General features: G+C 51.6%; 1 protein-coding gene across 8 annotated transcripts in view; it reads left to right on the top strand.

Annotated features, from left to right (window-relative positions):
- MPRIP (myosin phosphatase Rho interacting protein) overlaps positions 1–25523 on the top strand; it is a 172267-nt gene that overhangs the window by 10838 nt on the left and 135906 nt on the right. For 7 of the 8 annotated variants that reach the window (XM_073361865.1, XM_073361861.1, XM_073361864.1 and 4 more), the window contains exons 2-3: positions 12000–12077; positions 14415–14480. In XM_073361865.1, the coding sequence (XP_073217966.1) occupies positions 12000–12077; positions 14415–14480 (144 nt within the window). Of the gene's footprint in view, positions 1–11999; positions 12078–14414; positions 14481–25523 lie in introns of those variants that run through there. The other variant, XM_073361862.1, reaches the window with a different exon arrangement.

Below are 25523 nucleotides of genomic sequence, written 5' to 3'. Positions count from 1 at the left end.
GTACATTGGGTCTATTCTGCAACCTGGTGAGTTACCTTTAGCTTCTGTGATAAGGAGTCCGCCTGCCTGTAGGACCCCCCTGTGCATGCTCAGACCTGAGAGGCAGAGACTGAGCCTTCCCTGTGCTTCTTTCCTGTTTTTTTTTTCTCTCTCTTTTCCTTCAATTGCCAAGATCAACTTAAAGTGAAAAACTCCTGCCTCAGCCCGAGACAGGCTGATTACGTCTGCCGGCAGCCTAAACAGATGACCCCACCCCAGCGCGCACATGGAGCCAGGAATCTTTCTCCGTGACTAATTTGAACTTTCCCCCCCGAGCGCGCCGTGATGGGTCAGAAATGCAGCTCACGGGGAGTTCTTCATCCTTGTTTTTGCAAACGTTTAATCTCCCCAATTCCTTTGGTGTCACAGTCGATGGGGTTTTCTGACAGGTCTGTTTGGGTAGGTGGCAAACCTGGCTTGGAAATAAGGCTTGGTCAAAGTTCCAGACCTGGGAGAGGCCGTGTAGATACGCCCTGTTGTCAGACCTACTCCCGGGGGATACGGCCCTAGGAGGGTGTTCCTCCCCACAGCACCAGGATGGGAATGCTTCGGTCATATAACTCCGCCTCTACGATCTGCACCTCACAGAGCCCAAATTCACTGTAGCCAGGCACGCAGTAAGTGTTCAGCTGGTGCCAATGAAAGTCACCTCAGTGTGGTGCATTTCCCTGGGGCGGTTAGACTTGTACTTCTGCGGCGCTTCCTAGTCGTGGTGGGTGGACAAAGTGGATGCCCCAGTGGCGGGTGCTGGTGGTCCAAAACCAGGCTGTTCAGCTCGTGTGTCCTGATGGCGACTCTTCTTACCCCAGCTTACAAGTTCTGTTTGCTCTTAATTGGCTCTTCTATTAACATGCTCCAGTCATCCCTGGAGTGTGGGTGATCAGGTTGGCCCGTGTGCACCTTGCTCCTGGCCTGTCCTTCCCCCCTCACTCTGGGGAGAAGTGGAGATCTGGTGGGCTCTTGGCAACCTTTCACCTTGAAGTCACCGGTTCAGATCCACCGCAGGTCTGTTGTTCCTGGGAGTTACAAAACGCCTTCCCGCTGTGGGTGGCCCTGCGTGTAATGGGTGGGTGGGTCTCGGTCCATTTCCTAACAGACTGGCGGCTGCAGCCCGAACACCCCTGACACCCTTAGCAATCTGAGCAGAGAGGCCAAGCACGGCCATGGACACCAAGTTCCCCTCTCGGACCAGCAGGAGGCTGGTCCGTATCGGGGCTGATGCTTGTGCTGGAGTGAGGCTGGTACAGCAGCGCTGTCCATCCAGTGCCTGTGGCCAGCACAGTACCCACAGCAGCACCTCTTCAAAGCCAGTATCTGGTAGCCTCTGCCCCTCAAAGACTGCCTGTGTGGTGGGTGAGGGGTCCCCCTGCAGTGCCAGCTCCACTCCCCACCCCTCCATCCCAGCTGCATGGAAGCCCCAGGCCTCTATTCTTAGGAGCTAGTGGGGGCTGGCTGGATTCTGTCCTGGGAGCCAGTGATTCCTGCCTAGCGTCAGCGTGGCAGCTTGACAGCCTTGTGTAAACCTCGCTGGGGCCATTTCCTCCTCCTCCTCCTCCTCCTCCTCCTCCCCCCCGCCCCTTGCTAACTGGCCCAGTTGGCTGGGCTGGAGGCAGCGTGTTCCTCTGATGCAACACAGATTTGAACAGCCAAGAAAATAAAACCCAGGAGTAGGACTAACCGGCTCAGCTTGTGAGCTCTGCTCTCTGACGCTGAATTACAGGGGAAGAGGAAGCGACCTGCAAACCCCAGCGAGGGGGAATAAATGCTCTCGTTGAAGCACAGCTATTGACCTGAAGCAGGAGTGAACACAGGGATTCTCCCTGTCTTGTACAGGTCAAACTAGATGATCACGATGGTTCCTTCTGACCTTAAAATCTCTGAAATCATGGTGCAGGTATCCGACCAGGAAGCACTGCAAGAGCGGCCCCAGTTGAGGCTTGCTTATTAAGGGCCGTCTTGGGGTAGGGGCGGGGAGCAATGAGCATCTTTCTGTGAAATAAGTTCTTTGACTAAATCTGGGGTGAGCCCAGATTGGCTGAGGGGGGTGCCCCTGTCTAACCGTTGAGCCCATGGCAGAGTGCTGTGTTCCCTGCGTTTTGTCCATCGGGATTGGCCCGAATTTTCAACGCCGAACGTTTGGAAAGTTCAGCTCCCGAGCTAAACAATGGGGCTCGGGCCTAGCTCTCGTTTGGCCAGGGTTTTGCCTCCCTGGCTTGTTGCGTTCTGGCCCAACTGTTGCTATTAGCAGATGGTTTAGTTTGAATTCATATTTTAATCCAGTTGCATGAAAGGAGCATGTCCTGCATCACATCTTATTGAGGCTCTTGTCCGGTCCCTGAAGCTAAGCCGGGCCAGGCTGAGTCAGCGTCTGGATGGGAGACCTCTGGGGAATACCAAGGGGTTGCAGGAAGTGATGATGATCTTCCTTCTGAGTCAGTTTGCACTAGTGTCCCAGCATGTTGTTTTGATGGTGCTGGGCTGCTGGAGACACCTTTCAAATGGATATAAAACCAAAGCCCTATTTTGCTTGTAACCATTTTTTGGAAGAATGGGGAGTGTTGGAACCAGTTGAAAAGTAATGGGGGTAATAACATTTTTCCGACTTAGTTCATTGCACAGTTTCCGTTAGATATAGTGTCCTTCATTTCCTGCCCTATAGCGGGTGCTCTCCCATCCCAGAGATGACTGCTTGTGTATCTGTACCTCCCTGACCTGAGTGTTGTTAAACAAACCATATGTTTGTAAAGTGCTTTGAGATTCTTGGGTGAAAGGTGCTAGAAGACTGCTAAATACTATTTATAGTCCCACCTACAGTGAAAGCTGCAAAGTGACCAGATTGGCCCGTGTGCCAGGGGACCACCAAAAATAGTTCACCTAAGATCAGCTAGCCTCTGCTTGGCCAAACAAACCTATTCTGGGAACCTCAGTGTTGCTGTCGAGTGGCCTTTTACACAAGGGGTTGTATAAATCCCATTACAGAACAAGAGTATTGTCAAGCTGCCGTTTAGCACTTGTGGGGTTCTTGTGAATTCCCAAGTGCGAACTGTGTTCAGAGAAAACAAACTACATGCGTAAGTCTGTGCTTCCTTCCAATGTGTTTTTTCTATCCCCTCCAGAAACCCTCCTCTTGTGTGGGAGAGTCAGGTGTCATTTATTTTAAAGCGTGTTGCGGTGAGGGGATTAAAAGGTCAGAGCTGGTTTTAACTCTGAGGCCTTGTCTACACCCAAACTTGTGCCAGCCTAGTTAAACTGATACAGATCCCTGTGTGGCCGTTTATTTGCTTTTAAGAGTGGCTTGGTTTGGCTTAAAATAGACCTAAGGGCTTGCAGTCACCCAGAGTTCTTGTAATTCCTGCTCCTCAGTTTGGTTTAAGTCTGGATGGGGACACTGATTTCAGGGTTTGAATGCCTTTGATTCAGTTTAGCTAGTAAGGAATTGATTTAAAATTTATATTGAAATAGGGCACTCAAAAAACAAAACCAGTGTTCCAACTCATGGATTTCACAGGCATGAATTATAGCTGATGCAGTCATTTTGCTTCCACTTACTGTGTAGACAAGTCTTAACTGATTTAAGCTAAATCAACATAAGCGTGGTTTAAACAGATTAATAGATTCATAGATATTAAGGTCAGAAGGGACCATTATGATCATCTAGTCTGACCTCCTGCACAATGCAGGCCACAGAATTTCACCCACCACTCCTGCAAAAAACCTCGCACCTATATCTGCGCTATTGAAGTCCTCAAATCGTAGTTTGAAGACTTCAAGGAGCAGAGAATCCTCCAGCAAGTGACCCGTGCCCCATGCTACAGAGGAAGGCGAAAAACCTCCAGGGCCTCTTCCAATCTGCCCTGGAGGAAAATTCGTTCCCAACCCCAAATATGGCGATCATCTAAACCCTGAGCATATGGCCCTGAGCATATGGGCAAGATTCATCAGCCAGATACTACAGAAAATTCTTTCCTGGGTAACTTGGATCCCACCCCATCTAATATCCCATCACAGGCCATTGGGCCTATTTACCATGAATATTTAATTACCAAAACCATGTTATCCCATCGTACCATCTCCTCCATAAACTTATCAAGTGTAATCTTAAAGCCACATACAGATCTTGGCTTCCACACAGCATCTTGTGCCAATTTAACTAAACCCATTTAAAATCACACCATAGGTTAAACCAGCACAAGCCCCTGTGTGGGCCCTCTGAGAGATTCTGCCATGAAATGGGAGAGGTGTGTATTAGAGGCTGGGTTTTCAGCTTTCGGGGTGGCAGTTATGAATGGGGAGGTTGGCTGTGGCCCCTTGAAACCTTTCTTTACGGCCAAGGGTGAAGGGCTTTTGAAACATCTTCCAGTTGGAACATGAGGGCCCTTATATGGGGGAAGCAGTTTATTTGTTTTATAGGGTGTTCTATGTTAGCTAATTAAAATTTCTCCCTGCACTTGCAGTTAAATGTGGTATTCTTCACTTCCTGTCCTAAACTGTTGTGTTGTGATTACTCCTGGGGGAATTCGGTGGCAAAAAAATTAAAAATTCTGCACACAATATTTTAAAATTCTGCAAATTTTATTTGTCAAAATAACACGACATAATCACGCCAGTTTCAATTACTTAGGTATTTTTAAATAAACTACCAGTCAGCAAGTGTGTCTATAACAATATAAACACACAAAAAAATTCCCCCAGGAGTAGTGTGTTAAAGAAACCCGGTTTCTGGGTGACAACCCAGTTTCTGCTTCTCTGCCCCCTTCCTCCACAGAGCCCAGCTGGGGGGGCCAGACACTCACACCCCCTTTCCCCTAGAGCCCAGCCATGGAGGCCACCCTTGCCCATATACCTGCCCTGCCTCCAGCTGTAGGGTTGCCAACTTTCTAATTGCACAAAACTGAATACCCTTGCCCCACCCCTGGCCCTTTTTCCGAGGCCCTGCTCCCACTCACTCTACCCCTTGCTCGTTCTCCCCCATTTTCACTCACTTTCACTGGGCTGGGGCAGGGAGTTGGGGTTCAGGAGTGGGTGCGGGCTCCTGGGTGGGGCCAGAAATCAGGGGTTCAGGATGCAGGAGTAGGTTCTAGGCTGGGGGTTGGGGTGCAGGAGGGGGTGTGGGCTCCAGGAGGGAATTTGGGTCTGCGAGGGGGCTTGGGTTGGGGTGTGGGCTTTGGGAGGGAGTTTGGATGCAGAACGGGGCTCAGGGCTGGGGCAGGGGTGAGGGATGTAGGCTCTGGGTGGGAGTTAGGATGCAGGAGGGGGTTCTGATCTGAGGCAGAGGGTTGGGGTGCAGGAGGGTGTTTGGGGTGCGGGCTCCAGCTGGGCAGCGCTTAATGCAGGGCGAAGGCAGGCTCCCTGCCTACCCTCGCTCCATGTGGCTCCTGGAAGCTGCTGGCATGTCCGGCTCCTAGGCGGAGGGGCCTGGGGCTCGGCGCGCCGCCTGTGCCTGCAGACACTGCTCCAGCAGCTCCCATTGGCTGCGGTGCTAACGCTCGGGGTAGGGGCAGCACATAGAGTTCCTGTGGCCACCCCTGCACCTAGGAGCCAGTCATGCCTGCCGCTTCCGGGAGCCACGCGGAGCCAGGGAGCCTGCCTTAGCCCTGCTGCACTGCCGACTGGACTCTTAGCAGCCCAGTCAGTGGTGCTGACCGGAGCTGCCAGGGTCCCTTTTCAGCCAGGCGTTCCGGTTGAAAACCGGATGCCTGGCAACCCTACCCAGCTCGGGGGACCCCTTGCCCAGATACCTGCATCCCCTCTCCACTCCCCCCACAGACCCCAGCCATGCCACCCTCAGCCCAGACACCCACCCTCTACCCCCTCAGAGCCCGGGGATCCATAGGGAGAAACAGACAGATGCTCTGTACCAGGCTTGCACAGAGTTTCCTGCGCGCCACCCTCTCCTTCTCTTGGGTCGTATGGGGAACTGCAACTGCCAGGAACCCTCTAGCTTTCTCCCCCTTCCCCTGGCAATGTCCCCATAGTGGCGGCCAGCAGCACTGCATCCCATTTCTGTGGGGGAAAGGAAATTCTGCACAAAAACATTAATTTTTGCAAAATTGCGCAGTGGTGCAGAATTCCCCCAGGGGTAGTTGTGATCTACTAAGCAACTGCTGCCTTCCACCTTACAATGTCCCCTGAAAGTGGGAACAGGCGTTCACATGCCACTGTTGTAGCCAGCGTCGCAAGATATTTACTTACCAGATGCGCTAAAGACTCATATGTCCCTTCATGCTTCAACCACCATTCCAAAGGACATGTGTCCATGCTAATGAGGGGTTCTACTCGATAACGATCCAAAGCAGTGCAGACCAACGCATGTTCATTTTCATCATCTGGCTCAGATGCCACCAACAGATGGTTAATTTTCTTTTTTGGTGGTTCAGGTTCTGTAGTTTCCACATCGGCATGTTGCTCTTTTAAGACTTCTGAAAGCAAGCTCTATACCTCATCCCTCAGATTTTGGAAGGCACTTCAGATTCTTAAACCTTGGGTCAAGTGCTGTAGCTATCTTTAGAAATCTCACATTGGTACCTTCTATGTGTTTTGTCAAATCTGCAGTGAAAGTGTTCTTAAAATGAACAACATGTGCTGGGTCATCATCTGAGACTGCTATAACATGAAATATATGGCAGAATGCAGGTAAAACAGAGCAGGAGACATGCAATTCTCCCCCCAAAGAGTTCAGTCATAAATTTAATTAACGCATTATTCTTTTAATGAGCGTCATCAGCATGGAAGCATGTCCTCTGGAATGGTGGTCGAAGCATGAAGGGTCATATGAATGTTTAGCATATCTGGCATGTAAATATTTTGCAATACCAGTTACAAAAGTGCCATGCGAACACCTGTCCTCACTTTCAGGTGACATTGTAAATAAGAAGTCGGGAGCATTGTCTCCCATAAATGTAAACAAACTTGTTTTGTTTTAGTGATTGGCTGAACAAGAAGTAGGACTGAGTGGACTTGTAGGCTCTAAAGTTTTACTTGTTTTGTTTCTGAGTGCAGTTACTTAACCAAAAAAAAATTCTACATTTGTAAATTGCACTTTCACGATAGAGATTGCACTACAGTACTTGTATGAGGTGAATTGAAACATTCTATTTCTTTTATGATTTTTACAGTGCAAATATTTGTAATCAAAATAATAAAAAGTGAGCACTGTACACTTTGTATACTGTGTTGTAACTGAAATCGATATATTTGAAAATGTGTAGAAAAAAATCCAAAAATATTTAATAGATTTCAATTAGTAGTCAGCTGTTTTAACAGCACGATTAATTTTTTTGAGTTAACTGCGATTAATCGACAGCCCTATTGCAAATTTACTTAATTTCTGCCAGTGAAAGCCACGTATTGGACTGCAAAGCATAATTAGCATGCAGCGCTGCTGGGCACTGTGAAACGTCCCTCTGTGTATTGAAGTGCCCTGGTAGGGTGCAAGGTGAATCACCATTGTCAGTGTCTCTGCTAGTGTCTGGGAGATGAACACTACTGTAGCGTTTTCTGAGCAGCCAGGCTTGGATCTCCCTAGAGCTAAGATTCCCCATTCCATAGTGCAGATCCAAGTGTCCTTTTTTCCAAGTGTGCTGTTGCTAATTTGCCTGGCTGATTGCTTTCAGTCTTCCTTCTGCTGCTATTCAAAGACATTTGTATTTGGCGGACAGCTCTTCACCTACCTGCTCCCAATCCCGGTTCTTCCTAACTGGTTCTGTGGTTAGATCTAATGCAGTCCAGCTGCCACATAAGCAGATGTGATACCCTGAACTCAACATCAGGACATCCCTGGGGAATGCCTGGCAAGGGGGAGAAATGGACTGGGACCACGTGTGGTGGTTTTGCTCAGGAAGCCATTCGCCTGCCAGCCTTTGTTGTTCTCTTCCCTGCTGTGTTGGTTGAAGTGAAGAAGCGGATCTAGGTGACTGCTGTGCAATCAGGTACTTCTGCCTGCGCCAATATCTCTGTCAAATCTCAGGCAGAGAGATTCTCAGGCCGGAAGGGACCATTGTGATCATCTAGTCTCCCCTCCTGTACAACACTGGCCAGAGACCGTCCCCAATATAATTCCTAGAGCAGAGCTTTTAGAAAAACATCCCATCTGGATTTAACAATGGACGGTGATGGAGAATCCACCACGACCCTTGGTAAGTTGTTCTGATGGTTAACTACCCTCACCATTAAAAAATGTATACCTTATTTCCAGCCTGAATTTGTCCAGCTTTAACTTCCGGTGATTGGATCATGTTATAGGCGAGATAGGAATGACAGGTGGTTGGGTTAAAAAAAAAAAAATCACCCTTTTTCAAGTAGTTTTTTTTAATGGAAGAACCAGGGAGAGACTTGCAGGGCTACAGCATGGAGGCACTTACAAAATCATGGTACACCTACCTCAGCAGTTACTGCTCTCTGTATAGAGAAGATATGAAAAGAACCGGTGTCACACCTCCTAATGCGGCTGAATGGACTGATCCTACAGCTGTTCTTCTGGGCGAGGAGAGTTGTGTGACGTGGGGTACAATTCTTGCCAAATATCCGCATTCTGCTGTGATAAAAGGAAAAAATTCCTGCCTTGTCATTACTATCCATCTATCTTGGGTGCTTCACTGCAGTGTCTGAGTACCTCACAATCTTCCATGTATTTACCTGCCCAACCCCGCTGTGAGTCAGGGCTGTGTTGATATCCGTTTCGCAGGTGGGCAGCTGATGCACAGAATAAGTGACTTGCTCAAAATCACACAGGAAATCTGTGGCAGAGCAAGGACTCAAACTTGGGGGTCTCAGGATCCACGCCAGTGCCTGACCACTGGATAATCCTTCCTCTCTGCTACTAATGAACACTTCAGATGGGTGGAGGATGGAAATTAAAACTCTAGCTTCCATTCTGCCACTTTATTCTTTCTGTCCGAACTGGGAGAAATTCAGAAAGGAAAGTAGGCTGCTTGGTTTTGCACCCTTGTGCTCTAGCAGCCCAGTCTGCAGGCAGTGTTTGGGTTGCAGAGACTTTTCCCTGTTGGTAACATGCCCTGGGTGGTCACCATGCTGGGCCGGAGGCAACAGGTGTAGAACAAATCAGAATCTCTGTCCCAAAGAGCTTGCATGTGGGAGAGGGGAGCGGAATGGGGGATGGGGGGACATGCAGTTCATAGGCTGGTTGTGGCCTAGAATTAGAACAGGTGGATCGTCAGGAGATATCTCTGGGGGAGGGTGCCTGGCAGACTGTGTAAGGAGTGGCAAGAAGGGGAGTTACGAGAGTCAAGGGCGTGGGAGGAGATTGGGAAAGAAGTGTAGGCTGGGGGTGTGGCTGTGCAGAGTTCTGCAAGTGAGGGGGCACGTTTAGTACCTGCTGTGGAAGGAGAGCGGACGCTGCAGTGACAGGACCTAAGAAGCCAGGAGACATGATTGGAAGGAGAGGTGGTTTTGGTGCCAGAGCTTTGAAGGGGCTGCAGGAAGGGGGTTCAGGAATCCAGGTATGGCCCAGGCTTCTGCTGAGGGGAGGGATGGTTTTAAGGGAAGGAACACCGGGATTTGGTCACAGCTTGGCTGTGGGGGGAGAATTTCTAGCACTTTGGTCGAGGTTTTCAAAGTGCTTTCTAGAGCTGGGTACATGCCCCGCTTCATGAATAGGGAAAGTGATGCACAGAGGAGAAATGATTTAGGAAAGCTCTTGTCCTGCAGGGAGGGTGTCGTCTTGGCATGGCACGAGTGCCCCATCGTCCTAGGTGGTGTACGAACAAATGCGGAAGAAAACAATGGTCCTTTTCCCGACGGCTGCTGAGCACTGCCTCTGTAAGGGGGGTGGTCCTGGTAAGCTGGAGTCACAGGTAGAATCCTCAGCTGTGACTGTAGGAAAGTGGGGAGGAAATTCAGGAGCTGTGTCCCAGATGTTTAATTTGAGGCTGCCCCTCAGCAGGAGAGCTCGGGAAGGCAGCGGGATGCTGCAGAGGAATGTTTTAAATTCAGCCCTGAAACCAAACTGTGCACTTTGTTAAATTAAAAAAAATTGTATTTTGTTTTACTAAAAAAAAACACAAAACAACCTCTTAAAGGGATTGTCACCTTATTTTCAGACAGTTGTGAGATCTTGTTTTCCCTGTTACAAGCAACGCCTGATGTTTAACATGCCACTGAAGGAGATTGGAGAAGCGATTATCTTTTTTTCAGCTCATAAGCAATTAAGAGGCGTCTTCATTTTGTTTCCCGTTTGCTAACTTTGCGGACTTCATGCCTTTGGCAATTTTTCCTGTCGTTTGTGTGGATTTTTCCAGAGGGGAATATATATCTATTTAAGTGTTGCAAAACCACAAAAACTCACAGGTGGCCTATGGGAGTGTTGGGCCTGAAACAGTTTAGTCTAGATTTCACCTTGATGTCACTTGAAAAGGGTTTGAACTGCCTCTTAGCTTTTTTTGGCCTAAGCTCCCCTCTGAAGGTCAGGAACTGTTAGTGCACATCAGCAGGGTCCCCGTGGACAGTTAATACGCGGCGGCAGGCTAGTGCGAGGTAGATATACACCCCACCTTGCCGTGAAGTAAATGTTTGTGTAGACAAGACCATGTTTGCTGTGTAGTGACAATGCCCTGGCCCGTTGCTCACCATGGTTCTGATGTCCACCATCTTAGTGTCCAGTAAGTCACTCACGGTCTGGGAGTAGCATATTCAGCTGGTAGGAGGGAAAGTGGGGGAAGGATGATGGACGGGTGCGGGGGGGAGAATGTGTTTTGCAGCCTGACCTTTCTGGCCATTTGCTAGTGGGGTGACTGGCCTTATATGCTGGGGTTGCCTGTGATATCAGAGGCCTGGACTCTGACCCAGGAGGTCCTTTCCAGTCCTATGGTCCTAAAGGCAGTGGAACAAGGACTTCCCTTTGGCAGCGTGTAGTTCCTCCATTAAAGAAGAAAATTCTGGGAGGGGAGCTGAGATTTTCTTTTGCTGATTTCTGTGATGGTGCAGATAGTTTTTCCAGGTTTCAGAGTAGCAGCCGTGTTAGTCTGTATCCGCAAAAAGAAAAGGAGTACTTGTGGCACCTTAGAGACTGACAAATTTATTTGAGCATAAGCTTTCGTGAGCTACAGCTCACTTCATTGGAGCATCCGATGAAGTGAGCTGTAGCTCACGAAAGCTTATGCTCAAATAAATTTGTCAGTCTCTAAGGTGCCACAAGTCCTCCTTTTCTTTTTGTAGTTTTTCCAGTTATTCTTTCCCCTCCTCTTGCTGTTATTGGCTAAATGAGCCGCTTCCCGGTGTGAAATGACTAGGAGCGGCCCTCTTCTGTGCCAGGTTGCTGGATGTTGGAACTGACAGTGGAGAAGAGCGAGTTTAGGGAACGCTGTTCTGTATAGGACCTGGCCACACCGGTAAAGCGCTAACGCCGAATATTCTCTTTTGTGAATAAGAGCGAACTGTTCAGTAGAGCTTGGTTTTATCTGATTCCGGATGGGCTTCTTTGATGAGTGTCTTGCATAAGAACTACGTCAGGAGGGGGTCTTTATATAGATTAGCCTACTCAGGGCCAAGGAGTGTGAATCGCAAAGCTGCTTCTGCCCTGGGTCTCCAGACAAGCAGGGTTGAGGGCGTGAAAACTTTAACGGATGTGTCCAGTGTTCCGGACGTCCTGAGGGCAAGCTGGGTCCCATCCAGAATTCTCTCTTTACCATGGACTCACCATATTGGAGGGAGTGGGTCTGTCTCCTTAAGGTGGTTTTTCGCCTTCCTCTGTAGCATGGGGCACGGGTCACTTGCTGGAGGATTCTCTGCTCCTTGAAGTCTTTAAACCACGATTTGAGGACTTCAATAGCTCAGGCATAAGTGTGAGGTTTTTCGCAGGAGTGGGTGGGTGAGATTCTGTGGCCTGTGTTGTGCAGGAGGTCGGACTAGATGATCATAATGGTCCCTCCTGACCTGAATATCTCTGAATCTATGAAAAAAAAAAAAAGACTCCAGCTGACTGGTTCTCTTCTGCTCCCTCGTAGGCAAAGCCCATCTACGGCGGTTGGCTGCTGCTGGCACCAGAAGGGACGGACTTTGACAACCCTGTGCACCGTTCCCGGGTAAGGAAAGCAGAATCTTTCTCCTACTCTAGCTGTTGTGGCAGATGAAGCATGGGATGGGGTGGAGGAGGACACATGGGAAGCACAGGGAGGTGTTCCGGGAGGTTTGTTGCTCCTTCGTTATTCCAAACTCCTCTCTCCCACATATTCAGCAGTAATCCAGTCCCACTGCATGTGCCCCGGTTTGCTAGGAGATGTGTTGGCTGATGCTTGGCGTCCCAAGGAAATCAGGCCAAAGGGCAATGCCCCCTGTGCGTGGTGTAGATAGTAATGGAATAGTCTTCTGTCGGTGGGAGGGGTCCAGCAGCGAATGAGTTAAGAGACCTTCCCAAGTGCTAGAATCGGAAAGGTAAAAGCTGTCCTGCTGGCGGCCAGCAGAATGTGTGCTGACTTTCCTTCCTTCTTTCCAGCTGCAGAGTTGTACTGAGAGCTCTAGGTATGGTCCTGAGATCGCTTCTCTAGGTAGGCGGTCGCTGTAGTTGCCAGTATGATGCTAGGGTTTCGTGCCCGGGAAGGGAAGTGCTGTGAGTGGGATGGTGTCCAAGGCTATGTTTGTAATGTGAGCCATAATGATAAATTATTACTGAGTTGGGCTCAAGCCACAGAATCTGGATCCCAAGTATGAAACCTCCCCCCGCAGTTTAGAGGGAGTTTGGAGGGTTGGTGGGGACCCAGCTCGAATGATCATGTGTCCCTTAGTCAGCATTGTAAATCATACAGGGCAGTGCAGGGCCAAGCAAGTATCTGGCACTGATACTACAGACAAATGGCATTGATGTGGTGGCAAATGGCAACACACAGACATGAGACCACCTAGGCTGCCCGCAAACATGTGGGGTCTTGGCAGGTGTTTGATGGAGTAGGTGGCTCATGCCCATGTCTGCCTCACCAGCCTGGAGACTCGGAGCATTCTAGTGATGCCATTCAGGAGGGTGGCAATCTTGGGGCAGGCCAATTGTAGTTGGCTAGGCACCCCACATGACTGTAAGAACCATCTTCGTGTTAGCGAGAGACAGTCCAAGTGAGATTCTCCAGCTCCCAGCTGTGTGAAGGCTGGGGATCTGGGGCTGAGACATCCCTGCTGGAGCACAGGAGGTGTGAGACTATAATTCACCTGGGAGGGTGGGGTGAGGCTGCCTGAGATCTGCATGCTGAGAATAAGGGTGGGGTGGGGGAATCTTCCAGTTTCCGTGGAACTTCTCTGGGCCCTAGGCACGCTGGATTTCCCCTAATGCTGCAGGCATAGGACATGCTTGAATAAATGCAGGGGAGGGGGAAGAGGGGGCTGACAGTCAGGTAGGCTGGGATAATGCACCCTAGACAGAGTGGAGGCTGGTGGTGGGTTTCTGGGGGAAAGAGGAGCTTTGCTGGGGGAGAGAATCACGTTTCCAGTCTAAGGGGCCGGTCTCTTGCTTCTCGGCCCAGCGACGGGGTGTTCCAGCCTCCGCTTTTCCCTTTCTCTGTACGTCTGCCTGGCACCAGCATGTGCTCCTCTAATCTTTGCCACCTCGCCTTGGAGCAAATCCTTCTGAGCCACTTCCTGTGTTATCGGAGATGCAGCTGACATAACTCAGGATCTGGCTGCAAACAACGCAGCACTTCTTTGGATGCCCATGTAAGGAAGTCAGACAGTAAATCAGCTTTAGAAAACTCAGACTGGTGTGAGCGAGGGCCTCCCGCGGAGCCCTGGCAGGGTCACCCGACGGGGAACGTGCTTTCTAGAGCCGCTGCTATCCACCCATCCCCCCCCATTAATGATACTGTGCCATCCTTGACAACACCGAAAGGTAATGCATGCCAAGGTGTGCTGGGCGGTGTTTGCAGGGCAAACCGCTCCCATGGCCTGATGCATGCCTGAGAGTCTGTCGGTTATAACATGGCCAGGCTGTTCCTCGGCAGGCTGCTGCGCGAGCAGGGTGGGTTTCAGGGGAACCGGGCTCCAGATGGCCAGCTAGATCGCCTTTGAAAACCAGGGCAGCGCTAGTCGCCCTAGTGCTTGGCCAGAGTACATGCATGCTCTGGCAGTGTCCCCCTTCCCTAGGAGTCACCTTCCGCTCCCTGGGAACCCCATGCCGGTTGTGGTTCTGCAGCCCACCCCCCACCACGCCGGGTCCCTTCTGCTGCTGATTCGTATACGGCTGGCAGCAGAGCATCCTGAGGATGAAGAGGACGCTGGGTTGTGTGATGTGGCAGAGCTCTCCTTTTGTGGAAGGATCCAGCTCCTTTCTCCCAATGGCCAGACCTAGGAAAGGAAGCTGACTCGATCCATAGCAGTGTTCTGGCCAGCGTGAGAGGGAAAGGAGCTCTGTTTACCAGCCTTGGTGTCTTCTCTTCCAGAAATGGCAGCGCCGGTTCTTCATCCTCTACGAACATGGTCTCCTGCGCTATGCCCTGGACGAGATGGTAAGTGGCACCTCCTGGAGGTGGGCGTCCCCTGCTCCCTGTTTATTTCCCTGGTGTGCTGGCTGCCTCCTCCGTGCTGCTGAGATGGAGGGCTGGAAACGGGCTGCAGCCCGCCCTGTGGCGGCTGTGCGAAGCCTGTGGCGGCTGGCGCACTGAGGACTGTGATCGCCGGGAGTGGCGTTGGGTATGGCTGGCATGAGGCCAGGCTTTGCCAGACAGTTGCGGAGCGTGGCAAACAGCCCTGTGCCACACAGCCTGGGGGCCTGAGGAGCAGAGTGGCTGTGCTGGGCTTTGGCGCGGGGCTGTCCTTGGCGGAAACGGGTCCCTGAGGCCGGGCCTGAAGCGCCAAGTCTAGCTTGGTCAGGGTGTATCACAGTCAGTGTCTGGCCTGGCCCTAGAGATTCCAGCCTTGGCCCCTTCAGGCCTGAAGCCATTGCTGCTGACCGGCAGGTCCCTTACTGGGTAGGAGGAGGGGCTGGCTCAAACGGGAGCTCTGCCCGTGGAGGGGAAGCGTGTGTGCCTCGGGTTCTCACAAGGGCAATGGCAAAGGGATGGTCTGCCCACCCCCCACCATGATCCCAAACGTTAGAGGCACGTGGGAAATGTGCAGTGCCCGCTCTCCGGCTGGCGGGAGGGGAATGGGTCGCCCCAGGAGGCCTGGACTGAGACAGCATGGCCCCGTTCCAGGGATCCTTCCTGTTCCTAGAGTCTCTTGGTTTCCTTGCTGGGTGTTTTGGGTTGTTGGAGGATTGTGGCTGTGAAGCATCAGACCCTTCTGTAGCAGTGCCCAGAAAAAGTAGGTCAGTTGGGACGTTTCCCTGCTTCTCTCTCCTTCTCAGGGACTTGGATTCCTGTGATCTGGGCGGCAGGGCTCCATTCACCATGAAAACCCGCTCTTGTGCGAGCGGAGCTGCAGCTCTGGGTCGTTTGGCCAGCTCCGGCATGATTGGCTGGGGCTGCGGCTTTTATCCTCCAGAGTTAAACAAGCCCGGGGGTTTTATGTCTCCCTGTGCTGGGCCTAGTGCTTTCCTGTTCCAAGGGGGAGGTGTTCTAGGCGGTGTGTGTGCGACAGGGCTGTGCAAAGGCAGGCGTGTTGGGGCGGTGTGTGCAAGTACATGCATGTCGTGGGGCCGGGTCTGGGGGAGTGTGTGAGAGGCTCAGTCACACTGTGTGTCTGGGGTGGAGGGCGCCTTTTAGCTTCCCAGCTCTCCCCTGCCCCGGGGCAGAGTGGGCTGGGTGACGTGCTTTTACACGATGGCTTGTACCCAGAGGGAGCGGATCCGTGCTCTGAGCCTGCCTGTGCCCCACTTGCTGTCTGCAAACTGGGCTCTTCGCCCGACCCTGAATTGCTGCTTAGTGTTAGCTCCCAGTGGCTGCAATAGCTCTGAGCTGGCGTTTCCCTGCCCTTCTGGGGAATGGGCCTTGCATTCCACACTCCCTGCAGACACTTCACCTCCCCACCCATGGGGCGCTGTCCTTGAATGGCTTCCCTGCCAACGCCCCCTCGTTCCATGTCGGGACATCCCCAGGGCAATTACTTGCAAGAATTTGAGCCTGCATGTGAAAACAAAGGACGCAATTTCCAAAGCGGGTCTGTGTCTCACTCTCTTTCTTTTCTCTTCTGGGGGTTGATCCAAGTCCCCTAAATAATTTACACTGCTCAGGCAGGAGCAGCAGAGCCTTGCAATACATTTGTAGTATCTCGGCAACCTGGCTGGGGTAATATGTCAGGGGGGATACAAACGGAAGGCTATGCTCTGCTGGCTTATAGAGAAGAGACCAAATCCTAGGAAGACCCAGGGCCCAGGAGGGAGGATTAGGGGGATGCTGGGAAACTCTCTGCTTGCTTAGTGGCTCCGCTGGCCTATTCAGAAGGCCTTTAAAAGCTGTATCGAGGCTGGTTTATTTCCATAGGCCCTGTATAGGGGTGATCCCAGTGGGCTGGCGCTGCTGGTGGCAGCATGGCCTAGTGGCTATGCTGCAAGGTGTGTAGTCTCTGAATTTCTTGGTGGTGTTGGTGTCTCGAGAGCTCATGTAGGGCTGAGGGTCGCCCATGCTGGTTTCCTGGGAGCAAGATGCAGCCCCACGCTCTCTGGGATGCTTAAGAGAGTCCACGTAACTGAGGCTTCATCTGTATTAGGGCTTCCAATGTTAACTGTGCTGGTGCAAACACTGTTTATACCGGTCTGGTGTAACTTGCACCAGTGCAGCCTACTCTGATTTGCACCCGTACATGTCCTGGTTTACACCGTTTGCTAAGGGTTTGCTCTGTTGCAGCTAGCTTAAGTTCTGAGTAGCTGAGTCCTGAATGAGGCTCCTTATTTGTGTGGAAGGGACTGGCCCACTCTAGCCAGCATGGTCCATCAGAGCTCACCTCTTCGGGCACTCTTCCCCATATGAGGTTTAACATGCTTGGCCTGAGATGACTGGGGTTCCCATCCCATTGCTGTGTTAGTGGCTCTAGCCAAAGAGGAATGCTCTTTAGTCATGGGAGTTGGTTGCAACCACAGGCTGAACAAGCAGCCCGCTTTGCAAAGAGCATGGGAAACTGAGGCACAGAGGGGTGGCGTGACCTGCTCAGAGGTCACCCAGCCAGTCAGGAACAGAACTGCTGACTCCCAACTCTGTGCCCTGTCCTGACCCTTGCTGCCCCTCGCGCCTGTGCAGGAGGACGGTAGGTCTGAACTCCTGCATTCAGGTGCTGAAGGGAATTGGGTGTGCAATTGCTAACTGGAAGTGCTGGTGGCCCAGGCTGCCCTATGCTGCAGGGGAACAGTGCTTGATGAAGGGCAAAGAGGTCAAACCACAATTCCCCAGGTACCTTGTGGGCTGGCAGAGCTTAAAGGGAAAAGATGGAAAAACAAACTAGTAGAAAGCGAGGGAAATGCATGTGAATGTGTGTAATAGAAGTCTGGGTCTATGGGTAAGCTGGATCCCTCTGCGCAGACCCAAGACAGCTTCCCACATGCAAGTGTCTTATCGGTTCTTTGACTGGCTGGCTTTCCTGCTCTCTGCCAGTTCTAAAACCTCCCTCTTTGCAGGAGCAGAGGAAGGGCTAGAGGCGAAGGCGCCAACTCGGCATGAACTCCTGATCCTGCTCGTATTCTATGACGGAGTTCCTTAAAACTGACCGATGGTGCTTAATGGAATCTGCCCCAGACCCTTACTTTCAGCAGTGTGCGTAATGTCTCTTCTCTCCGGAGTGGGGTGAGCTCCAGGTCTGTGGAAGATTACTTTAGCCTTCAGATTGCTCTGCTAACGCGTCCCGAGAACGAGGATCAGCCTTGGCAGTGGACAGAGCACTGGCCTAGGGCTCCTGGGTTCTATTTCCAGCTCTGCCACTGGCCTGGTGCTTGACCTTGGACAAGTCACTTCACTCCTCTGTGCCTCAGTTTCCCCATCTGTAAAATGCAGGTGGGGATACTCCTTAGAAAAGATCTATAGTTGAAAAGCGCTCTAGAAGAGGCAGCTTTTTTATGTTGAACATTCATGTCTTGCTTGATGGCCCCAACATGGTGCGGGGGGGGGGTCTCCCCCTGCAGTGTCTGGTCAGGCTCTGGGGCTCAGTCTTCAGTTTTAGGCTTTGCAGCAGGAGGAGCACCCCTGGGAGGTCTGTGTCCAGCATGGAAAGCTCTGATGGTGCCGGCAGTACAGCGAGCAAGTGTCAAAGGGAGCAGTAGGAACCTAGTGGTGATTGCTCTGCCCCATAGACAGAGCGTGCTGGCTGAGTGCCTTTGGTGTGGCTAGGGCAGCATCACTTACCGTGGGGTATGAGCAGTCACAGTGCCACCGGCTAAATGGTAGGGCCTGTAGCTGTGACTCTGTGATGTAGACAGAGGGCTGTATTCCTCCAGGCTCTCAGCTGCCACGCAGTGGGGAGAGGGGGAGCCCTACGGTGGGGGGTTCTTGATGGGAGACCTTGATTCTGGGTGAAGGGGCTGTGTCTTGCCCCACATCTGGGATGTGATGTTCCAAACCCCCTGAGGTCAGCAGAAGGAGGTAGTCCTCTCTCTTCTCCCCTGCCCTGGCTGGTTCAGAGCCCACCCTCCAACTTGTTCTGACATGTTCTGCAAAAATACCCCGCCAGCCTTTCCCAAAGAGTAACCCCTCCGCACCCTGGCTGGCATTCAGACTGATTTAAAGGTATCGCCGCTTCAATGCAAGAGCCTGTGGGTGGCTGCCCGGTGATTGCCATCCTGCCTGGTCTGAGCGTGACCGCTGGACACAGCTGTGGTGGGGAGAGCTATGGGCCAACTGCAGCTTTGCTAGGATCTCCTGCCGACTGTCTCTCTCCTCTGCTCACCTGGGTGAACAAACATGGGCAGACCTCTTGGCCTGCTGCACAGCGCCCCCTCCAGTTAATTGGAGTCTCTGCATGCACTGGTCAGGTGGGTGTTCCGGTGTGAGAGAAGGTGGTTTGAGGCTTGACTCGCAGCCTGGCTGGTGGATATTTTGCAGGGATTGTGGAGCAGAGGGACTTTCTGTCTCAGGACAAAGCCATGGCCAAGAGGAGACAAAGGGGTTATTTATCTGGTACGCCAAGGTCTAAAGGCAGGGAGGAGATGTGGAAGAAGAGGGTGATCTTTCTCCCTGTGCAGAGTATGGGAAAACCTCATGCTGAGCATCCTCTGCTTGACCCTGGGGGAGTTGTGTTTGCAGAACGGCCAGTCCCTGAACCTTTGGGATCCAATGCCAGATCTGTTAGTGCATGGACTCCGAGGAACAAGGGGACCCTGCCTCCCCTCCCCTTCCTTCTCACTCCAGTCGCACCAGTGCCAAAGTGAGCTTGTTCTGAGCTGGCCCGTCCTGGAAGCTACGGGGGTTCATGTAACCCTGGAGCCCTCGTTCCAGAGGCAGATTTATCCTCCGTGGATCAGAGCTGGGTTATCTGGGAGTCAGAACATGCTGAGCTCTTGGTCTGGTTTTGTCTGTCTTGCGTGCTGGGAGGCATGTTTACAATGGGCTCAGATAATTCCTGCAAGGATTTTCTGCAGGTCGCGCTGGGTAAATCCCGTGCATCGCAGTGGAAGTTTCCATTGAGTCCCCTGCCCTGTGCAACTCATTCTTGCAGGGTATTGCCAGAAAAGGCTCTTTGCTTGGTTGCTCGGACAGTAGCTTTGTGGGGGGCGCACCGAACCCCTTTGAGTCAGATACATGAGCTGTAGCTCACGAAAGCTCATGCTCAAATAAATTGGTTAGTCTCTAAGGTGCCACAAGTACTCCTTTTCTTTTTGCGAATACAGACTAACACGGCTGTTACTCTGATACATGGGACTGAGCGTGAAGCATCATTCCTTGGAGGCCTCTGGCTAAGCCACAGGCTGGAGCTTCTAGCTCCTTACTTAGCTCAAGAGAGACAGATTGCACATGGGTTCCTCATTTTATTCTTTGCTGCTTTTGACAGTCACTTATTTTGCTGTGTCTCGTAGGCTGGGCTGTTTCCCCTTCCTTTATACCATAAGGCCACTAGCTCACACCTATCAGTAAAAACCGTGGTGAGGAAAATAAACTCTCCTTGTCTATGCAAGCTCTCTTGGTGTTTGAGCCAGGATCCCAGGCTCATCTGGGTGGATTCTGTCTTCCAAGTAACCAGGAAAATCTGGTGTGAGCTGAAGAGGGACTGTGCAAATGGGAAATGAAGTACTAGGGTTGAAGTCCCCGATTCAGCAAAGCACATAAGCAGGTGCTTTACTGTAAGTTCTCTGCTGAATCAGAACCTGAACTGGTCCTTCTAACATACCTCTGGCTTTACTGATGCTCTGCGAGGGTTGGCTGGAGTTGCGGGGGAGGGCAAAGGGGAGAAGGCAAACAGAGAGTGGGGTCCCCAAGGAGTGCAGGTCTATCAGACTTGCTGTGGTTCTTTGGTAAGTTTCGTGTAGTCTTAGGTGATTCCCAGACTCCATCACCAGCTGTGTCCTGGAGTTCCTCTGCATGGGGAGCTACGAATGTCGCTTGGATTTTGAACCCAAGCCCCCCACCTGTGTGCAGTGAGACTGGCATGAGTGTGAGGAGGGGGCAGAATTAGCTTCCTTCATTAGTCAGGTGGGTTTTTTCCTCCTTGTTCCCCAAGGCTCGGCCAAGGCCCATCTTTTCCCTGGCTGTAGGGGAGAGGAAGGAGGAACCTCAGTCGGCAACAGTGGTTGGAGATTCCAGCTCCTCTCTCCAGCAGCCAGGCTTGGAACGGGCCCAAGCGGGAAACAAGGGCAACACAAAGGTGCTGTCTTTCATTCAGCAGAACTTGGCACAGCTCAGGGGAGCGTAGGCAAGGGGGGTTGGAAGCAGGGCCAGAAGTCAGGAGTCGCTTACAAAAAAACCAAACCCACCAGAAGATGAGGTCCGTGCTCACTGGCCCCCCAAGCAGAGTAAATGATCGAAGCTGCATCAAGGCCTCCAGATGTAGCTTGTTTATAGCAGGATTGCAGCTGCACTGAGCCAGACCTGCTTGTTGCAGGGCTGAGGCAGGGAGGATGGGGGGGGGGGGGGTTGTTCTCCTTAGCTGCTTGGTGCTTGAGAAAGCAGAGATTGTGCTTTCCTTAGCCTCGAGGCAGATGCTCCAGGGGCAGTTGAGACTCCTGTTCTCAACCTGGAGCCCCCCCCCCCCCCCCCTTGCAGAAGTCGTTTAGATTCCTTGATGGCCTGTGCAGATTCCCTCCTCTAAAGCCTTTCCAAGGACCGGATGCATGGGTGGGTGGGTGGTTGGGTCCTTCTAACATCCCTCGTTTCCCCTTCCTCCCCGCAAAGCGCATCCTGTAGTTAACACACGGGTGACCCGTGTACACAGGACTGGTTTGCAGCACCGCAGGCTTGTTGGCTGGGGTGATACCCTGGCGATGGTTTTGCATCCTGGCTGCAGGCACCCCGTGCATGGAGGTGGGCTAGCGTTATCAGACCTGCTCCCACTTGCCTGTTAAGACCCTTTGACTAGCCCCAGGCACTGGATTCCCGGGGTTATGGAGGGATCTGGTGAGATCCTTGGAACCCAGAGGTGCTAGCCCGGCCGTGGGAGCAACCTGCTTTGGGAGGAAGCTGATGCAATGTGGCCTCCAACCTCACCATTGAAGTATTCAGCAAATTAAGGAGCTGCTGGCTATGGAGCCGGTAACTGAGTCCAGATGAGGCTCCCGCAGGAAGGGAAAAGAACCCGAAAAGTGGGCGGCTCATTGGCAAAGAGAAGCAGATGCTTGCGGGTGATGCTGTGGTGTTGCAGCCCTGGATCGTGACATGTTCTGAGGTGCTTTGTCTCTCCTCCGCAGCAGTGACCTGGGACGGGGCTCTGGGGAGGGGGGTCAGCTTCGCACATGTGCTCCGTAGAGAGAAAGATGGCTGCAAAGCCGGGGCGGGGTAGCTCTCCCCTCACATGCGTGCCCAGGGTAAGGTCCATGAGTTGCTGTGAAAGGTGCAGGTACTGTGGTGTTCATAACCCTCATCACTGAGAGAGCTGGTTAACTTGCTGCTGTAAAGCATTTCTCTGTTTAACCTGCTACACACCCTGTTCTCTCCTGCTTTGTTGCCTGGCCTCAGCCAGCTGCCCTTCGAGCGTCTCCCAAGCACGTGGGTAGAAACCTTGGTGGTGTGTATTGGATTCCCCTCCCTGGGCCTCCACCTGGCCCCCTCCCCCTTTGTCTGTGAGGCCAGTGCTGCTGGCTGTTTGTATTACCGCAGCCCCTGGGAGCCCTAGTCGTGGCCCTGGGCCCTGTTACGCTAGGCGCTGTACAAACCCTGAACAAAAAGATGGTCTCTGCCCCCAAGCGGCTTTCAATCAAAGTATGAGATAAGAGACAACAGATGGATACAGACAGACTCAAGGAAATAACAGGATAGTTTTGTTCAGTGCGAAAGTCTCTGCTCTCAGCACACCAGCTGCCTTGCCATTGTCAAGTTTTTCATAGGCCTCCTGGCAAAGGGGAGTTTTCAGGAGGGATTTGTAGGTGGATAATGGAGGTAGCTTGATCATGCCTGTCTCCGACACCTCCAGGCCCTCCGCGTAGGGCCTAATCTGCCCCACTTTGCCCCCCGCGTGTTTTTATTATCCCCTGGGGGCTTCCTTAGCTGGACTGGCACTTAGGGGCTCCCAAGGAACGCAGCAGCTGTGGGACGAGTGGGACCCACTAGCAGCTGGACTGAGACCTCCCAAGCAGTTGCAGGACTGTATTGAGTTGTGCTAACTTGAACCTTCTAGACGTGAATTTTGTGGCTTTGGCAATTTCTGCTCTTATTAGAAGTGTGGGGGGTGGAGGGGGAGGGGCGGTTGCAAGTGCGAGAGGAGTCGTTACTTACAGAAGGTGACGGCTGACCTCACGCTTGGTTTGGGGGAAAGAAGTCCCGATCGCTTTGTTTTGGATCACTCGCTTTTTGTTCTTAGGGAGCTGAGTTATTTATCCAGCCTCTTGACAGAGGAGCTTTTTGCAAAGTACACTCCTAGTGACCTTCCTGCAGCAAAGGGCACATCTGTTTCGGAGCTAGGGTCAGCTCTTAATGAGACATCGGCCTGTATTCGGAACGGCTGACCATGATCTTTGTTTTGGGGCTGGGGGTGCGAAGGGTATGGGGGGTGGAGAGCAGGTAGCATACATGCCAGGATGTCCGCTATGGTTCTCCCACAGTTCTCAGGATGCGTTCGTTAGGCTGGGCTGCTTGTTGAAAATGTTGGTGATTTGTTCAACTGGCACTTACCTTAGGAATCTTCTCTTTTAATCCACTGTGTAGAGACCGAAATGCCATATGACGGCTGTCTACGGGACAGGGCGTGTGTGTTGGGGTGGGAAGGCACTGCTTTTAGAAATGGTGTTGTCTCAAGATTACGCTCTTTGGCACTGAAGCTCTGACAACTGGCCTAGCTAGGAGGCAAAACAAGTGCAAATACTCCGCCTTGCAGCAGCAGCTGAATGTGGACAAGCTGTAATTAGACTTGACTGAAGAGAAGAATGTCTGATCCTCCAGGGGGGTGGCTGGCTGGCCCCCAATTCTTTGTCTCTTGTGAGCTCCCAACAGGGAATGGCATTGCAGTGGGACAGTGTGTGCTTGGCCTCTGCTCTCCTGCAGACCTGAGCTGGAATCACAAAGTGAAAACTGAGCCTTAATGGCCTTCTGGCCTCCTCATAACACCTACCACTGATTTCAGCATTGGTTGGCTGTGTCTGCTTAGGACGAGAATAGCACACGGCTTACGGGTCAGGGTTGGAAGGGCATTGACTTGGTTGCATGAGGGAAGCTAGCATGGTGCCTGACCTTGCTGTGCCCCACTTTGGCTGGTACTGTTGCATGTTCTTCACTTCCATCATGGGCACAACCAAAAATGAAGGCATGACTGTTCTCCTGTTTAATGAGTGGGATTGGAGATGGGGTGACATGGGCTAGTTTAAGGTGGCTCTGTTCCAGAAATGTAGTCCTGCTCCGTTTTGCACTGGTTTTGTAACATAGTCTGGTGACCACCAGTGGTTGATGTGGCCATCAAAAGCCTTCCCTCTGGTGACCCAGGTCCCCAGACACAAAAGGTGTGTTTTGAGACAAGACCAGTTTGGTGCTTCACCTTTATCAAAGGGTGAATATAACTGTCAAGGTTGTAGCAAGGCTTATAGATTCCAAGGCCAGAAGGGACCATTGTGATCATCTCATCTGACTTCCGGCATAATGCAGGTCATGGAACTTGCTCAGACTAATTCCTAGAGCAGATCTGCTAGAAAAACATCCCACCTTGATTTGAAAATTGACAGTGATGGAGAATCCACCAGGATGGTTGGTAAATTATTGTTCGCTTGTGTGACGTGTCAAACATTTCACTGCAAGGGTCTAAAACTCCCATGGCTGCTGCGTGGCTTGAGGACCTTCTCTGATGGGTGACTGCTCTCTCTCGAAGATCTGTCAGTCTGACAGATATAACGCACGCTCCATAAGGCCCCTTCTCAGATCCGGATGTGTTTTTGTTTTATAGGATGAGTTTCATAGTGGATTTCAATAAAGCAAGAAGCCAGCATGCTGGCTGATGTAGGGTGGGCTGGCAAGGGGAGACCCAAGAGTGTGTGTGTTATCTGGGTGATTCATCGCAAATGCTCTCTCTGGCCCAGTGGACTGTCCTGTTATGGCTGTAGCTTAGTAAGTCGGGGAAGACCATAAAACATAGCTAAGCAATTCTGGAATCAACCCCTTGCAGCATCTCTAGCCATGTGCCATACAAAGATGAGTGCCTGAACTAGTGACCTGGTTGGATTGGCTGTGTGGAATCGTAATGTTTTGGGTGCTCTGATTCCTCTGACTCATTCCCTGGCCTTCCTGCTCCAATTCTGTTACTTATTTTATTTTATTTTTTTTTAAAGTGCACTCCTGAAATTTGACCAGGTATAAATTGCAACTTGTTCTTCTCGAAGTCCAGCTGAATTCAGCTGGAAAGTAAGTTGAAGGAGCCAATAGCTGTGGGATTGGAGTGGCTTTGTGGATTTGCATGCCGGCATGGCATGTAGATTTTAAAACTTCTGCCTGTCTCTCTGGTGGTTCAAGACAGTTCTGTCTCTGCGCTAAAAGGCCACCAGTTATGTAATGGTCTCATTGTTGGTGATGGGGCCACAACATGTCTTTCAAAGCATCCTCTGTCTGACCCTGTGGCTGCTGGATCTCTTGTGGCTCTGTATCAGAATGGGGCTGTTGATTTTTTTTTTTTTTTTTTTATTTTAAGTAAAGCCTAATTCTGGGTGTTGTGATCTACAGGTTACAAAGAGCACGCACCTGCAGATTCATGGCTGCAGGCTTTAAGTAAAATCCGCATCACCACTTGATGTGGAGTGTGCCACCATCTTTGACCCAGGCGCACCAACCAATTCATCTCCCAGGCTTTAGCGCGGTGAACTTGAGAGGCTTCCATGGTATAACAACAGTGTCAGCACGCCAGCTGTAACCGCAGGGCAGGACTGCTCGCTGCACTGAGGTTTGGAGGGAAGAGGCTGCACACAGCAGGACGCTCTCACCTCTGGGATTGGTGTTGGTGGCACTTCTCTCTTCGTGAGACCCAAGTAATGCTCTCAGGACTTGCCTTGAGGACTGTCTTCCAAA

The sequence above is a fragment of the Lepidochelys kempii genome, chromosome 10 (genome assembly GCF_965140285.1).
Source record: "Lepidochelys kempii isolate rLepKem1 chromosome 10, rLepKem1.hap1, whole genome shotgun sequence".
Taxonomy (NCBI): Eukaryota; Metazoa; Chordata; order Testudines; family Cheloniidae; genus Lepidochelys; species Lepidochelys kempii.
The sequence above is the reverse complement of the archived record's forward strand: the minus strand, read 5'-3'. Positions and strand labels throughout refer to the sequence as shown.